This window comes from Dipodomys merriami, unplaced genomic scaffold, assembly GCF_024711535.1.
Source record: "Dipodomys merriami isolate MVZ:Mamm:240054 unplaced genomic scaffold, mDipMer1.0.p SCAF_4, whole genome shotgun sequence".
Lineage (NCBI taxonomy): Eukaryota > Metazoa > Chordata > Mammalia > Rodentia > Heteromyidae > Dipodomys > Dipodomys merriami.
This window is the reverse complement of record NW_027205603.1, coordinates 501000-518802: the sequence shown is the minus strand read 5'-3', so window position 1 is coordinate 518802 and position 17803 is coordinate 501000. Positions and strand designations below refer to the sequence as shown.

Genomic DNA, 17803 nt, shown 5'->3' with positions numbered 1-17803 from the left:
TGTTTTTAAAAAGAATAGCTCAGGATGCTTCATAAAGTACTGAATTTAGGTCTTAGTGTCATGTTGGTTAGCACAATAACATACAGAAAAAAATATAGCTCAGGATCCTATTTTTGTGCTTTAAAACAAAATTTTACTGAACTGAACCTGAATACACTGCTTTATTTCATTCAGAGATGATTTCAGGAAGATATTGATGAAAAGAAATGTTAAAAGGTAGAGATGAAGCATTTTCCAATGAAGTAAATCACAGTTGATTCTGAATTTACAGAATTAGGGAGTTATATGTAATTGGTTACATCATCTCTTCGCTGAAATTATTCAGGCCAGATTTCTAGCAAGTCAGGTTTCAGATGTTAACCTGTTTAGTTACACTTCTCTCTGATGTTAACTACCAATTATGTGCTTGATTTTAGGATTTTTGTACATTATGTATTTTCTGCAGCTCTCACATCAATTCTGAAATTACATAATTATGGAATTTATTGTTTTATTATATATTACTATATTATATATATTTTTTAACTCAAGAACACTAACATTCTAAAATTATATAACTAGTACAGAGGACAGCCAGCATTCAACTTAAAAGTCTACCCAACTCCAAGGTCCAGTTGTTTGCCCATGAAACTATGCCGCCAAGCTATTTGACAAAGGCTTTAATCCATCCCTCAGTATTTTATGGGAAGCTGCTGACATCTTGGTAGGATTCCTTACCCTGCCTCTTGTGTTTTCACTACTAGTGTACAGTCTCCCGCCTTTGAATGGAAGCCGTCAGCCACCTCCACTCTCAGTTCAAGCAAGACATCACAGGGGTTAGCCGGCAACCTGTGTCAGGCTGGTTCAATCACTTTCTTTGGAGTGATTTGCCCAGATGTGGTCCAATAACACTCAACCCTAGGCCTTTTGTGAACTATAGAAGATAGTGTCTTTTTTGCTGGCAGTCTAACATAACAGATAAGACTGAAGATGGTGAGAAACCATCTTAACTCTTGTAACAGTGACTGAAAATGGATCCAACAGAGAAAGCCAGAGACATTCGGTCTCAAGACTCCAGCTCCAAAATAACTAGCAACAAGCTCTTCTGGAGTCATGGTTCAAGTGATAGAGCACCAGCTGAACAAGCAAGCTAAATAAATGAAAGGAAAATCAATCAATGAAGCAATCAATCTCAGTTACAAAGAAATTAAGATCAAGTAGGACTCATTCATTTTCTGTGTTCCTATAACCTCTTAATTAACCTTCCTGAGTAACTTACTCAACCACGCTGAGAATCTAACAGCAGCAGTGAGCTATGACCCTGGATGACAGTTTGACTCACGAAAGCCACTTCCCTTTGCATCTAATACACACTGGCATCTGAAAACACAACAGAAGACTAACCTTCTTTGCAAAAGGTTTATTCAGAGGCGTTAACAGGCTTTCCAAGCAACCATGATACCTGGACTTGTTTTGTCATTCAAACCAAGGAATGGCTGCAAAAGTGACAAGGGAAAAAAAACTGTACATGTATACAGACAATGTTCAAGATGAAAAATGTTCAAGGCCGTTTGAGGAAGCTGTAGAGCTGAGGCACGAAGTAATCTTTATAATGTCCATCAATGAAACCTTTGCCGCTGTTGTGCACGAACCAGCAGGGAACATCTGTTCCAAAAACGATGTCTGTTCTGTAGTCTTTCTGTAAACCTCTGTGAGAGGAAGGATGTGCATGGTTAGAGTTCAGACCACAACTGGCTAGTGGGCAGAGCCAGACACCTGCTTTTCCTTGCTGTTTGTGGCCCCTCTTATTACCATCCCTGCTCATCTCCTGCCTTTTCCTGCTTTCCAAGTCAGGAGAGATGTTAAGAGTCTGGGGCTTGGTTAGAAAGGGCAGAAAATCATCAGTATGCCCTTTAAAAAATTTTTGTTTTCATTTATGTTGGTCTTGGGTCTTGAACTTAGAGCCTTGGTGCTATCTATGAGTTTTTTCCACTCAAGGCTAGCACTCTACCACCTAAGCCATTATTTCTCCTTTCAGTTTTTCTTTCCTGGTTAATTGGAGACATGAGTCTCACAGACTTTCTGTCCAGGCTGGCTTTAAAGTATGATCCTTAGATCTCACCCTCCTGAGCAGCTAGGATTACCATTGACTCACAGAGTGTGCTAGCTCGTAGCTAGCCGTGTGTCCTCAGATAATTCAAATAACCTTCATAGAAGTTGACCCATATGGATAGTTCCAGCAAGAGTAAGTAGAAAGTAGGTAGGAATAGAATTCCAAAATCATGTAGCAAACCTTGTATGGCACTTGAAGGATGAACCTGAGACTCTTGCCTTCGCCTTCTGAATGCATGTCTTAGCTATTTAAGGGCAGTGCCAGCTACTTCTGAGTAGATTCGTGGTCTCCACTTGAAGGATTTGAGAAGGCATATGACACACAGCCTACCCTGAATGAACCCACCTTCAAGTTCTGGTATACTCTATGAAGTGCTTGTAGAGGTGAGATGGAGAGCTAGCACTTGCCGTATTTATTATAATAGATGCTCTTTACCACACTTGACACTCATCAGTGGCTATTGATAACCCACTGTTGTCTCAATAGTTCCACTGTGATGTTAACTCACTAAGAATCCACTGTCTTAGCTCACAAATCTATTGTTTTGCTGGTGCAAGTCCAGTCCTCCAGAGACCTGTTTTGCTACTGGTATTGGCACGCAAGGCCTACCTGGTGACAGTCAGCTTCTGGCCTTTTACTTCCATGCTTGCTTCTGGCTTCTTGGGATCCTTTCCTGGTCTCTCATTAAAAATATGTATCTTTGGCTCATGCATGAACTGACCTAGAAAAACAAAATCCTGACACTTAATAGCAGGTAACCCCAGGTCAAAAAAAAAAAAAAGAGTCTCATCCTGAGATCCAGGTGACATTTGGCCCCAGAATTTCCAGGGTAGAAATTAGAGGTAAAAGGAGCATCAGTAGGAAGGGATGGCCTTCATAGGAAGTCTAGAAGGGCAGGTAGTTCCTGTAATCGCTGTACTGCTATTGCTGTGTTGGCTCCTCTGCTTTCCACTCACCCAAGTCACTGGTGACCTAGAATGGCCCACACCTGACCCGAGAGTGGAGATACTTTACCAATCAGTCCATGCACACTGGGTGAGAACTTGTTTGTGGGTGGGATATAGATCCCCAGAAAGTCTACATTGACCGGATGCTTCTTCCAAACTCGGTGCAGCAGAATGGAAAAGGACATGTCACTACCCAGGGTGAGAGTCACCACTTTTTGTTTCTTCACTGAGACAAGCACCCTAGTGTGAAAGAAAGTCAACATGGAACTAAATGATTCTAGGACAGACTTCTTCCTTCCATGATCATGACTGGCTCCATCACTGTACAATGCCACTGGTTTTCCTGGAGCCTCACCTTACTTTTGCTATGAAATGTTGCTAGTTCAGTTCCCAGCTCTAAAGTCCTGCTAATATGCATGCCTGTAATGAACAACCAATCAGCAGATCCCATGACACAGTCATACTGTTTGGAGGACACTCTCCAACAAGGAGTTGGCTACTAGATTTCAGTACAAGAATTTGTTCAGTGATCTAACACCCATACATGTATTGAGTGCTTCCTGTATGCTCTATACTAGGCTAGCTAGCTCTGAGACACAACAGTGACCCAAACCAAAGGTCTTTGACCTTATATTTCCTTGTGTTTGAAATGATGATGTGCAGTTCCATTTGAGGTTGTTGTATGGACTTATTTCTGCATCCCTGGGTCCAGGACTGCAGAATAGTACTTGCCTCTGATGAGCAATGTGGGCTGTGTCTGCCCAGGATAAGCGAGATGTCCGAGAGCCATGGTTCAGAGTGATGTTCTCTGTGCTGACTTCTACTTTCAGGTCCTCACTTCGGAAATAAAATCCCAGTTTTCCAAAATAACTGCTTAGTTTTCCATTCTCAGGTTTCTTGGCACCAATAAGCTGACCATTGACTAAAATTCCTGTGAATAAAAAAATTTTTTCTCTCTTGGGTTCCTGCCATTTATTTGCAAGTAGGGAAACCATGGCTCAAATGGATAAGATTGAATAATTTGAAAACAATTGTTATTATATTGCTTCAGGATTTTTACTTTATAAATCTCATTTTAGAGCTGATCTATTTCATTACTAAGCTAGTTCATGCTCAGAATACATATTTTAAGCTATAGTTGTTCAAAACATAAGAATATATTTATAATTCAATTTAATGTCTCACTAATTCCCAAAGTGTGAAAAATATGGGATTTCTATTCAGGTGAGAAAGAAACTCCAATTGCGACAAATTGTGAAGCACGACAAATATCTAATCATCTAATTCAAATATAGCTCAGTTCCTTTACCTGATTCCGGATCAGAGACCAGGTTGAGGATTTTCCCAGGTTCAGAGTCAATATTGAAACAGATATTCTTTTGGCTTTTTGGCAGGTAAATGATGAAATGTGGGTCATTTTCAACTGGAAGATGCATAAATAAGATGAATAAAACCAGAATTATAAGAAGGAAGGTGATTTATTATTGTTGCTTTTGAGACAGGGTCTGACTCTAGCGCAGGCTGGCCTTGAACTCCCAATCCTTCTGCCTCAGCCTCTGGATTGCAGGGGATCTCTCTCTCTCTCTCTCTCTCTCTCTCTCTCTCTCTCTCTCTCTCTCTCTCTCTTTCTCTCTCTCTCTCTCTCTCTCTCTGTCTCTCTCTCTCTCTCACACACACACACACACACACATATCACCACACTTAGCAGGAAAGTGATTTTTGGGTTTTTTTGTTTTTTTTTTGGGGGGGGGGTCCGGTCGTGGGGCCTGAACTCTGGGCCTGGGCGCTGTCCCACAGCTCTTTAGCTCAAGGCTAGCGCTCTACCACTTGAGCCACAGCACCACTTCCAGCTTTTTTCTTTTTGCTTATGTGGTGCTGAGGAATCGAACCCAGGGCCTCATGCATGCAAGGCAAGCGCTCTACCACTGAGCCACCTTCCCAGCCCCAGGAAAGTGATTTTTGGATAGCATTTTATTTTATTTTATTCCTGGACACCTTTAACTCAAGTAGAATACATATTTATTGTGTGTTTCTATATGCGGGGTACTTCTGAGGCATTGAGGACCCAGTAGCACCTCATTTCTACTTTTCCCAGTTCATACCCTCACTGTACCTTTATTATGGATCATCTATCAGAGTTTTATGTCATTTCATAAATATAGTGGGAAATTACTTGGTGGCTAATACTAGGCTACATGCATTCTAGGCTACATCCTAGAGGTAAAAAAATGAACAAGAAAGATACAAGGGATAAGAAGCACACACACATATATGAAAAATACAGGTTGGGCTTGGTAATGTAGCCTGTAATCCCAGCTACTCAGGAAATAGAGATCTGTCTGAGATCAGCTCTAAGCAAAAATCTGAGACTATCTTAGAAAAAGAAATAAGCACAAAGAAAAGAACGGAGGGTTTGATACATGGGGAGACGGCAGCCTCCAAGCCCAGCAAAGATACCTCAGAATACAAACCACCCTCCTGGCATCTTGACCTTGAACTTCCAGCTACCAAAATGGAGATGTGTGAATGCCTGTTATTTACATGCCCAGCCTGGGGTGTCTTTTATGACAGCTCCAGCAAGCTCCAATAAATAGCTTTCATCTTCCAGCAGAAGGCAATGGTGCCCGTAAAAGCCACTCTATTTCCCAGGATCTGGTGATTTTATTCACTTACACAGGGTTCTCTGATGGATGGACAGAAGGAAGATTGTGATGAAGCTGTCCTACCTCTTATCACATGCGGAGGGGGCGTGGACTCCAGCGGTCGGGCTCCTACAGCAGGCAAGGCCATCACTGGTGTTGGGGAGGGCTGGGCCCACGATGGGATGGATGCTGAAGCGACTTTGCTGCCAAAATAGAGGGCGCCTGTATGGAAAGAGCTTGCAGCCATTAGTTTTATGGGCCCTGCTTAGCAAACATCAGGCTCTGAGTTCAAACCTGGGTATGGTAATACATTTGAATGAATGAATGAATGATGTGAGAGGTCATGGGTTTTCAAAATTCCCTTGGGAGATATGTGAACAAAAAAAAAGTGTGCAAAGACCAAAGTAATAAAGCATGCTCAAAGTAGATTGTAAGGTCAAAGTGGAGGCAAGCAATAGTATGGGATGAGAGAGGGCAGAAGTGCTAGGACTCTTAACATTGGGAAGGTACCAGTGGATCATGTCTATAATACTAGCTACTTGGGAGGCTGAAGTTGGGAGGATTAATGTTCAAGGCAAAAACGTCCATGAGACCCTGTCTCAGTGGAGGGCAGCTGGAGGCTGTGGTGTGCACCTGTCATCCCAGCAATCAATCACTGGAAGCTTAAAGTGGATGGAGTTTGGCTCAAGTACAAACTCAGGAGGGCACTGAGACCCAATTCTAAAAAAGTAACCGTGGACACACAGAGATGGAGGCACGACTGAGCTGTAGAGCAGCAGCCTAGCAAGGGAAGGGGTCCCGAGTTCAAGCTTCAGTACTGTTGAGAGAAAGAGCAAAAGAAGCAGCCAGCAAGCAGCCCGGTGCTGTTGCCTGTTGCTCCTCCCACCTGAGCACGCCCACCTGAGCAGCAGGAATGGTCCTGAGGAGGGGCATCGGCCAGCATGCGCTCGTCCCCGGCATCGTTCTCAATCACCATTGACGTGAGGGGCGTCACAATATGGTGTTCCAGAGACATCTGCAGGATGGCTTTGGTAATTTTCCTTTTGGCTGCAGCTGTCGGAGCCAGGCTTCTGCATTCAGGAAGGAAGACATAATAGAACATCATTACATTCAAGGTGAACTCTGGTGTCGGACTTATCAGGTGCATTTCCAGTGTTCCCCCAGGAGTCGGCCAGAGAGCAGGGAATACTGCAGGTGAGAAGGAACCAGAGCTAACTGCCTTCAGTAAGAGCAGCATTTCATTTAGCTATGCAGTCTCAAGGGGATGGTTCATCATCATCATCATCATCATCATCATCATCATCATCATCATCATCATCATCATTATTATGGCAGTACTGGGGTTAGAACTCAGGGCTTTGTGTTTGTTAGGTGCTCTTCTGTGAGCCATGCACCCAGATCTTTTTGCTCTTTTTTTTGTTTGTTTTTTTGTTTTTTTTGGTTTGGTTGTGGGGCCTGAACTCTGGGCCTGGGCGCTGTCCCTCAGCTCTTCAGCTCAAGGCTAGCGCTCTACCACTTGAGCCACAGTGCCACTTCTCACTTTTTCTTTTTTCTTTTTTCTTTTTTGGTTGTGGGTCCTGAACTCTGGGCCTGGGTGTTGTCCCCCATCTCTTCAGCTGTGGACCAGTGCTCTACCACTTGAGCCTCAGCCCCACTTCCTCTTTTTGCTCTTTTTTTTGAGATGGGATCTCATCATTTCTTTTTCCCAGGCTTGCCTAGAACTCTGATCCTCAGAATCTCAGCCTCCCACATAGCTAGGATGACAGATATTATATATATAAAATAAATGAGCTATTATATAATTATATATGTAATATATAATATACTATGTTACATATAATTATATATTGTATATTATGTTACATATATATATATATATATATATATATATATATATGCACCACAGCAGATGTAGGTTCACAGTGAAATTGAGCAGAAGGTTCTAAGCTAATTTCTAAATACCCCATGCATAGCCTTCCTGACTGTGGGTGTCCCACACCAGCATGGTACATTTGTTACAGTTGGCGCTTAGGCATTAGCACACAAGTCAATAGCTTACATCAGGGTTCCTCTAGGAGTTGTACATTTCCTGCGATTGGACAAATGCAGGTTGCCAAATATCCACCTCTGTGGTATCTCATAGTTTCACTACCCTAAAAGTATTATGTTACACCTATTTATCACCCACTTTCCTGAGCTCCAGGAAGCCACTGATCGTTTCAGAGGGCTTTGAGAAAATCAATATTTAATTCCTGAAGTAGTTTGCGCTATGCTTTTAAACACTTCCAGTGTTCCTCTGTCCAGGAGCAGAGATAGTCCTGCACACTTCAAAGCCACAGCTTACAGCCCTGTGTATATCTTATAATCTTCTTGACATCAGGGATTTTCTCTGTGAGCCCGACTATACAATAGTATCTCATTTCCTCCCAGCTAGTTCAGATGACCTTGCTCCATCTCACCAAGACTCTGATCTCTTAAGTGGAGTGGGGCTTGAGAATGGTGATTTCTATCAGACATCCCCATATAATTCCAAGGCAAGTGGACAAGAAACTATACACTACTCTAGTGTTGCAATTCTTATGTTAGAGCTGAGATGCAGCTTGCTTGGAAGCTAGTGGTGACCTTCCTTAAGGGACATCAGAATCACATGACTATATTTTCTATTTGGGCAGTAACCTGCTCCCAAGAATAAATGCAAAAGAACTTCCAGTATGCACGGTCATGTGGATGAATCTCGTGACACCATATTGAGTGAAATATGTGAAAATTAGTATAGGCAAAACTATCGGATGATGACAGACATCAGAAGAATGGTTCCCACTGGAAATAGAGGAAGGGGAAAAAGACCCTGATTCTATGTCTGGATTGAAGTGTGGCTGCATAGGCTACACATACACAACCATCCATTAAACTGTACACTTAAAATTCGTGTGCCCCACAGACCTTGTATCCAGGTTAAATGAGTTAACCCAGTTTTAGCTGCAGTTCTGGGGAGCAGTGAACATTAGTAATGCAAACCCTACATTAATCACTGCCTCTCTGGGTTCCAGACTCTCCATGTCTCATGTCAAATATCCGAGAGGAATATTTGCTTTCCTTCCTTACCTCTCTGCCAGCAGCTGATTGATTGTGAGGTAGGCCCACAATTTCTTGGTGAAGTTGGGATCTGCATGCTTGTCTTTCGACAGAAAATCCTCCAAGTCATCCATCTGGGCCAGGGTTTCCAGGACTAAGTCTGTGCTAGCCTGGAGGATGGAAGGTTCCATGGAAGAACATCAAGGTGAACTATAGTTCATCAATTCACATTTCTTTTTTTGGGGGGGGTCTGGTTGTGGGGTCTGAACTCTGGGCCTGGGCGCTGTCCCTCAGCTCTTCAGCTCAAGGCTAGTAGTGCTCTACCACTTGAGCCACAGCACCACTTCCGGCTTTTTTTCTTTTTGCTTATGTGGTGCTAAGGAATCGAACCCAGGGCCTCAGGCATGCAAGGCAAGTGCTCTACCACTAAGCCACCTTACCAGCCCTGAATTCACATTTCTGGTACCAGTTGTGAGTGACTTAGAACACTATCCTTTGAGGAGGAGATGGGGAAGAGGTTTTTCTGGGGAATTAAGACATAGCTCCGAGGCTAGGCTGGGAGGTGGGTGTAAAAGTGAGAGTTTACAGAGGAATTAGGAAGATGGCAGAGAGTATTCTCATTCCTTCTCTCCTGTGGGGTCCGTTCTGCACACATAGGACTCTGGGCACACAGAGGATTGGCTTGTTAACATGCAGGATCCTAGGGGCTGGTTAGTATTTTCAGAAGAAGCAGAAAAGCAGAGGTACCGAAGTAGCTGTGATGATGCTCTGTAGTTGCTCCAACTTATTTGGCTCAAATTTCCCCGTCACTACAATTTCGGAACCTCCAAAGTAGTTGTGGAAACTGTTCTGTGTCACATCAGTGATGGGCGGGGAGGGGTAGTTGAACTGAACATTCCGGAGCAGGGGAGTAGAGACCTGGTTGTAGAATTTCTACAATTTAAAAAAGGGGGAGAAAGGACATGCAGAAAAGTGAATTATTTTCATACCACTTTGTAGCTCTACACAATCTTCTCAGGGTTTTCACATGCTTGGTAAATAGCTATTTGTTTATTCTCATGGGTTTCTAAGACAAGGAAAAATACTCTTGATACCTAAGTGAAAAACTCCTCAGAGACAGAGTTGTTGAGAAGTGATTTATGATTTAAGGGCCAAGTGTTTTTTCCTTTCTGTTATGGTCAGCATGAAAAACTCATGGCTACTCATAAAGATAAGTCAGCTGGGCTGTGGTTCCCTGAGTCAGAACATTATGTTCTATGGATCCTCAGGTTGATATAGGGTCCTTGGCATTGAGCTTGTTTTCTTGTTCAGTTTAACCAAGTAATTTGAACCTTTCCTGATTAAGAAAACTGAGAGGCCACAGTTCAGTCTATATTACATGATTTTTAAAAGGATATCCATGGGGTACCAGTGGCTCACGCCTGTAATCCTAGATACTCAGGAAGCTGAGATCTGAGGATCATAGTTGGAAGCCAGCCCAGGCAGAAAAGTTTGTGAATTTTTTTTTCTGGTCATGGGGCCTAAACTCTGGGCCTGAGCGCTGTGCCTGAACTCTTCAGCTCAAGGCTAGCGCTCTACCACTTGAGCCACAGTGCCACTTCTGGCTTTTTTGGCTTTTTTGGCTTATGTGGTGCTAGAGGAATTGAACCCAGGGCCTCATGCAGGTAAGGCAAGCACTCTACCACCGAGCCACCTTCCCAGCCCCATGTAAGATTCTTAACTCCAATTAACTACCAAAAAAAACAAAAAACAAAAAACCAAGAAGTGGATCTGTGGCTTAAATGGTATAGTCTTAAATGGAAAAAGCTAAGGGACAGCCTACAGGACTTCAGTTCAAGACCCATTACTGGCACACCCACACCCATGCACACACACACACACACACACACACACACACACACACACACACACACACACAATATCCAATGCATTGTGAAGAGTAAGCAAGTAGTCATCATAGCAGGAAGAGCAACTGCTGTGTGGGAATGGAGAGACCTGTTGGTTCAGGACTAGGGAAGCCTGTGCCCTGGTCTGCTTTGCTGCCTCCAGTAGACTTGTAGTGCACAAATACAAGAATGGAGGGAAATGAGTAAGAAAGGACTTGAAGACTTCCTTGGCCATGGCTGAAATACTAACACATTTGAATTAAACTTAGCTGTCTCCTTTAGGATTTGGGCACTTCAGTAATTTCTAGTAAGGGGGGAAACACCAGAAAAACTATTACCTTAAGCTGGGAGGATGTATCCTGGTTACCATAAATTCTTTGGGCAATTCCACGATTATCATTAGACAGTCGCTTCAAAAAATCATAGTCAACATCAAATCCTATCCCCAAACTGAATAAGGAGATATTGTCTTGCATGTTCTGCTTTACATTTTTTTGAATTTTGGAAAGTTTTAGTTCACCTAAAGTTGGGGGTGACAGAAAGAAAAAAAAATAAGGAACTACAGAACTACTATTATCAAGTTTTAAGAAAATCCAGAAAAGGTAATATAGCAAAAACAATAATTGATCAAAATTAAAAGTGCATTTGCCTTTTGATTCAATAACTCAACTTCTAAGAATTTTTATAAATGCACTCATACATGACAAAGTGAAGTATGGGCAATGGCAAACATGGCATATGTCATTTGGGAATAGCACCATATTAAAACAATTTACATTTAAACAGTGCAATACCATGTGGTTAGTAAGAACACAACAATTTTTATGTATTTATACTGAATGATTACAAAGATTCCTCCTGCTCCTGCTCCTGCTCCTGCTACTGCTCCTGCTCCTGCTACTGCTCCTCCTCCTCCTCCTCCTCCTCCTCCTCCTCCTCCTCCTCCTCCTCCTCCTCCTCCTCCTCCTCCTCCTCCTTTTTTTCTTCTTCTATTGGTCCTAGGGCTTGAACTCAGGACCTGGGTGCTGTCTCTGAGCTTTTTTGCTCAAGGCTGCCATTGAAGTAAAAATCCTCCCTCTAGTATTTCAAGCATGCATCACTGCAACTAGCACTCAAAGACATCTTTCAAAGAGGAGGAAACATAGTATATTTCTAGAATGCATTTCTATGTACACATGCACATGTGCACAGGCATTATGTGCACATAAACATATATGTGCAAATGTGTCTATAGAGCAATACAGCAATGCATGACTTATCTCTAGAGACATAACCAATGACTCACTCTAGGACAGAAACTGGATGAATAAGAAGGGATAAGAGTGAGAATAGGTATCATTCCCTCCTCCTCTCCCTGCCCCTGATCCTGGGGCTTGAACTCTGGGTTTGGGTGCCCTCCCTCATATCATTTTCGCTCAAGACTAGAAGTCTACCACTTGAGCCACAGTGCCACTTCCAGCTTTTTTCTACGATTAATTGGAGATAAGAGTCTCATGGACTTTCCTGCCTGGGCTGGCTTCAAACCTTGATCCTCATATCTCAGCCTCCTGAGTAGTTAAGATTACAGGTGTGAACCATGGGTGCCGGCTATCATATTTCCTTTCATATGATTTTATTCCAAAGTAGAATTTTAAAAGTTATCTAATCTGAGGGAGAAAACATCGAGTCTACAGCAAATACATATTAACTATCTGTCTCACTATTAATAAAATGGTTGCTTTGGTCTTTCTCCAACTTTGGGTGTGTTGTTAGTTAGAGTCTGCCAGGCTGTTCTGTTTAGCTGTGACAGGCACAGGGGAGACAGTCCAACACAATCTACTCCACTTGTACTTACATTTATTAGCATAAGGACACAAATAAACTACACAAAAATAAAAGCAGAAAACCAAACGTGGGAGAGTTTGAACCCAATTAGGATGTGAATAAGAAACTGGCGTAAGGGTAAGAACAATGATTCACTTAAAGGTGTGTCACACAGTGGTTGTGTCTCTAGCTGCAACAAGGAGAAATGGAAAACAAGAGAAAATGTGATATTGTGGCCTCTGGAGGTACCCTTAGGAGGGCTGGAACACATATTTGTCATTCTTATAAACTCCATTTTTCCATATACCTATAGCTGAGAAAATCAATGCCTTACACCAGTGTGCATTAGCAGTTCTCACATCTCATGCGTAGAATTCAAACTCAACTTTTCCCTGTATCTTGGAGGGGAAATTGAGACACTGGAAAGCACCATTGAAAGTACCTGAGGACTCACTTGGGGGAGGGGGGAGTGAGGATTGCTTCCAGGTCAGGGGACTTCCTGTAGGAAGGAAGGGCTTAGAATAGTCTTACAAACTCGAGAAAATGGCATTAGAGTTTCCACATAAGCAAAATATGTTTTTTAAGAAGCACCAGTGAAAATCTTTGTCAAGAGAAATATGAAGTGATACTTGCCCACTGTCGGATCTCCATCAGAAACTAAAATGATCAGAGAAACTGAGTTCGGGTCCAACAATCCCATATTGTTGGCTTCGTTCAAAATGAAGATTGCTCTCAGGAGTGCTTCATTGATATTTGTGCCTGGAGAAGTAATACAATGTATTATTGCACAGGCTTTCCTTTCACACACGTAATTACCTCTTAGATTCAGGTTTGTCTGTCAGGTAGTTATGGATGCACAACTTATTCAATGTTGAAATCACTGTATTGCTTTCCAAGTGATGCAAATTTTGCTCTGCCTGATCAAGATCCCTCTATGCAGTAAATTATTTTAAGTGTCCCAGTAGAGAAAACTAAGCCTTTCAAAACAAAACACCAAATTCAAAGGTACAGGTACATTTTAGGTGATACAAGTAAAAAGAAGACAATGATAATGATGATGATGATGATGATGATGATGATGATGATGATGATGATGATGATGATGAATGATGATCATCATCATCATGTTTTACTCAGCCTTTTTTTTGTAAAAGGTTGGAATGGTAGACTGGACTTTCTCCATAAACAGTGTTCAGTACTCCACAATAAATATATTATTTAGTGTAGATCACTGCAGACTGGCAAAACCCATAGTTGTAAAGGATAATGGTTCTTTTTGGTAGTACCAGGATTTGAACTCAGCCTCATATTTGCTAGGCAAACACTCCGTCATGTCTCCAACCCCTTTTTGCTTTAGCTCTTTTTTGGATAGGGTCTCACATGTTTTTTTGGCCAGGGACCAGCATAGACTGTGATCCTGTTATCTAGACTCTTCTGGGGCTAGAATTAGAGGTATAGGTCATAGTATTCATCTCCAGTAATGATTTTTAAGATTTGAACTGCATGAACGTTTCCCATTGGGCTTTAGGCCATACTTGCTCACCTCCAACTGGATGGATTTTTTCAATATATCGCTTGGCATCTGCAATTTGTGTTTTAGTAGCTGGAACTAAGTCGTTTCTCCAGGTTCGAACATTGTGATTGAAATCAACCACAGAGAATTGGTCTTCAGCTCTTAGGTCATCCAGTATTGTCTTCATCGCTTCCACCGTCTATTGCAAAGGAGAATAAACAAGGGTCTCATTCCATAAACTCTTAAGTTGGCACACAATCTAGGAGAACCATTAATTACTTTTGCCATCCCCCAAGTATTGACTCAATATTAACTTCAAGAACACCTCTTCCATCCACCTCAGTCAACACAGACATATCCCTTTTCTATGATGAACATATAAATGGACTTTTGGAGACTTATATTTTATTGTCTGATTTTGTTATGTACTATCAGTTTGATGAATCCTAGTTTAAGGATCACAAACATTCTCAAGTCCATCTACTCATTGTCTTAAATTACTATCTATCTATCTATCTATCTATCTATCTATCTATGCATCTCTCACCTTTGAGAGATGCATATCTATTGCTTAGAAATGGGGTCTCCCTATGTAGCTCAGGTTGTCCTGGAACTCACGATTGTACTGTCCTCATGATTCCCCTTCCTCAGCTTCCCAAAGACAAGACACACCAGGTTGTATGCCACTATCACTGCCATAAACTACCCTTTCTTGTCTTCTTTGTCTAGACACTGACCACCTCTCTTTTCCTCTACTTTAGCTGATGACCTCAACTCCTACTCCACTGAAAAAGCTCAAGGAATCAGACATAAATTTCCATAAACTCCTCCTACCATAAAAGCCAATCAGCCAGTATTTCCTTTTCCCTGTTGCTAGATAGTATAGAGCATCAAGCGGTATTTCTACTGACTGCAAAATCACCTACTGCAAACTGGACTCTATTCCCTGGCATCGAATGAGACCATAGTTCCTGTAACTGACCTTCACCCCTTAAATCTCCCTCTTCTATTGGGTCATTTCCATAAGCATAAAACAGGCTGTGATTTCTCACCTTTCTAAGAACTTCATTTGTACCTCCTTTCTGCATTTTCTAGCTTCCCTTTCAATCAATTCCTTGAAATAAATTGCTTCAGTGTCTCTTAAATTTTCTCTTGCATTCATTCTCATTGTTCCACTGCAACCATCCTTGTTAAGGTCATTAATGACCTTGAAGTCGCCAAGCACTGTGGACTTCTCATCAGATTCACCCATCTTCAGCATTTGGCCCATGGCTCACTGTCTCCTTAGTACAGTGTCTTCCTGTGTCTTTATTAGTCCTTTCATTAGCTTCTCATTACTCTCTACCATTGTCCTTCCCTTGTTTTGAGCCACAGAGCCACTTTCTGTTTTCTGGTGGTTTATTGGAGATAAGAGTCTCACAGACTTTTCTGCCCGGGCTGGCTTTGAACCATGATCCTCAGATCTCAGCCTCCTGAATAGCTAGGATTACAGGCATGAGCCACTGGTGCCTGGCTGTCCTTGGCTCTGCTAATCACTGGCAAACTCTATCCTTCCAACTGTTCAAAGTAAAATCCTAAGTGCATCTTTCTACTCTTTGTCCTCTTAACTCACAGCCAATCCTAAAGAAAATGTTTACTTTCAAAACAGATTACAAAATTCAACCATACCATATGCATGCCTGCAAATCATGATCCAAGCTATCATGTTTTAGTTGTACTGGAGTTTGAACTCAGGGCAAGCCCCTCCTGTTTTTGCTTTAGTTTTTCTTTAGGTAGGGCTGAGTTCTTGGCTGGGCTGGCCTCAAACCTTGAACCTCTTATCTATAGCCTTCCACATAGCTAGGATCATAGGTTCATACAACCACAGCTGACTTACTAATTAAGATGCTGTCTCAGCTGGGTGCTGGTGGCTCATGCCTCTAATCCTAGCTACTTAGAAGGCTGGGATCTCAGGATCAGGATTCAGAGGCAGCCAAGCCAAAATAGTCCTTGAGACTCTTATCTCCATATCTCCAATTAACCACCAGAAAACCAGAAGTGATGCTGTTGCTCAAAGTGGTAGAGCTCTAGCCTTGAGCACAAAGAGCTCAGGGACAGTGCCCAGTGTGAGGTCAAGCCGCACAACCAACCAACCACCAACAACAAAAGATGGAGTCTCCCTAACTTTTTACCAAGGTGTGTTGGGATACGCTGTGGAGACCACCAGCCTCTTTTCAATATAGCAGCTGGAGACCACTTGGCACATGTCACACGCATAAACTCTTCACCTGTCATGCCCTTCCTTCATTCAAATCCTCGTAAAATTCTCTGTTTATCTCTGAATAAAAAGCCAGAGTTCTGAATGTGACCCAGGAGGCTTTGCAGGATTTTCCCTACCTCTTCCTTCTCAAGTCCCATTTTCTATAGCTTTCCTCCACTGTCTAACTTCCTGTTATTTGCTGTTATTTGTCCCTGCCTGTCACATATCTGACTCAGGCCCAGTGAACTGGCTGTCCTTGCAGCCTTCTAGATACCTGCATGCTTGCTTCTTGCTTTCCAAATATTTCCCGAAGGATTTCAAATTAAATCACCTAGTTCCTTCACACATTCGTTTAAAATAGTCGTTCCCTCAAAGTGTCTCTCATGGTTCTCAATGTATTTTTCTCCCCCTCTCTTCCTCTCCCTCCCCCACCTCCTCTCTGATATTATTGCATTGTTAAGAAGGAATCCAAGGGCTGTGTATGGTAACTCATGCCTGTAAGTCCAGCTACTCTGGAGCCAGAGATCATGGTTCAAGGATGGCACAGGCCAACTTAGCTCAAGACACTACCTGAAAAGCGAACTAAAAAAGCAAAAGAACTAGAGGCACGGATCAAGTAGTGGAGTGCTTGCCTAGCAAGTCCAAGGCCCTGAGTTTAATCCCTGTTACTATAAGGTGGGGGTGGGGGACAAGATGGAGGGGATCAAAAGAAGGCGCGAGTCCCACCTACCCTTGCAAGCCAGGTCACTTACTTGTTTCATCTTGATTCCCCACATGGAGCCACTAACGTCAATGACGAAGAGGATGTTTTTGGGAATTGGGTCCAGGTTCTCGGGAGCAAAGAAGTGGACAAAATATCCATTAAATATCTGGAAAATAGAACGTACATGTGAGTCAGATCACAATGAATGTTTACGGGTAGGGAACTATAAGAGGAGAGGTGGCTGATGGGAAACAGAGACACAAGGCTTCTGAAGCCAAGAGCAGGGGTGGAAGTTGGGTACACATCCTGATCCCCCTTCTGCCGTTCCTTCGTGTTCCTCTCCTCCGGAGGTTTGGGCCTTTTTCCCACCAGTTTCCTCGATCCTCCGCTCTATCCCGCCCATAGAGTGCTGGGTGCTCTGCTAACCCACTACAAGTCAGGCAAAGTTCTCATCCCTGTGGGACTCACGGCCAGTGGTGATACTGATCAGGAAAGGTCTTTAGTGTCATGATTAGCAAAGTAAAGGGCTCCCAGAGACCAAAGGACAAGTATCTCCCTCAGATGGGAAGGCGTCCCCAAAGAAATGGCTTCTACATTGGAATCTGAGCATGAGCTTGGAGTCAGCCTGCCATTGTGGCAGAGGGCTCGAATAGGAGTGGGGAGGAAGATTCCAGTGTTGGGAGAACAAGGTACTCTTGGGGCTCTATTGATGCTCCAACAAGATGAGGCCATAGAACTCAAGAGATGAGGTGAAAAGTCAGAACACAAGAGAATCTGCATTTTTCTTGAAGTTAGTGGGAGGCCATCCCGCTAGATTTCTGTCTCTTTTTTGTCTTCTAAAAATTGGCTTGCCTAATTTTTCCTCCTACTCTGTCCAGGACACTACAATCCCCAGCTATAGGC

The 17803-nt window shown here is 42.7% G+C and overlaps 1 protein-coding gene across 1 annotated transcript in view; it reads right to left on the bottom strand.

The window, feature by feature from the left end:
• Window positions 1–1384: 1384 nt before the first annotated feature.
• Itih2 (inter-alpha-trypsin inhibitor heavy chain 2) overlaps window positions 1385–17803 on the bottom strand; it is a 30724-nt gene continuing 14305 nt past the window's right edge. Inside the window, exons 9-21 of the mRNA XM_069990312.1 lie at window positions 16950–17066; window positions 13989–14157; window positions 13079–13204; window positions 10981–11162; window positions 9504–9689; window positions 8787–8926; window positions 6582–6751; window positions 5766–5903; window positions 4349–4462; window positions 3772–3970; window positions 3107–3279; window positions 2702–2813; window positions 1385–1688 (exon numbers count right to left, since the gene is read on the bottom strand). Of these exons, the coding sequence (XP_069846413.1) occupies window positions 1541–1688; window positions 2702–2813; window positions 3107–3279; window positions 3772–3970; window positions 4349–4462; window positions 5766–5903; window positions 6582–6751; window positions 8787–8926; window positions 9504–9689; window positions 10981–11162; window positions 13079–13204; window positions 13989–14157; window positions 16950–17066 (1974 nt within the window). The 3' untranslated portion in view covers window positions 1385–1540. The remainder of the gene's footprint in view (window positions 1689–2701; window positions 2814–3106; window positions 3280–3771; window positions 3971–4348; window positions 4463–5765; window positions 5904–6581; window positions 6752–8786; window positions 8927–9503; window positions 9690–10980; window positions 11163–13078; window positions 13205–13988; window positions 14158–16949; window positions 17067–17803) is intronic.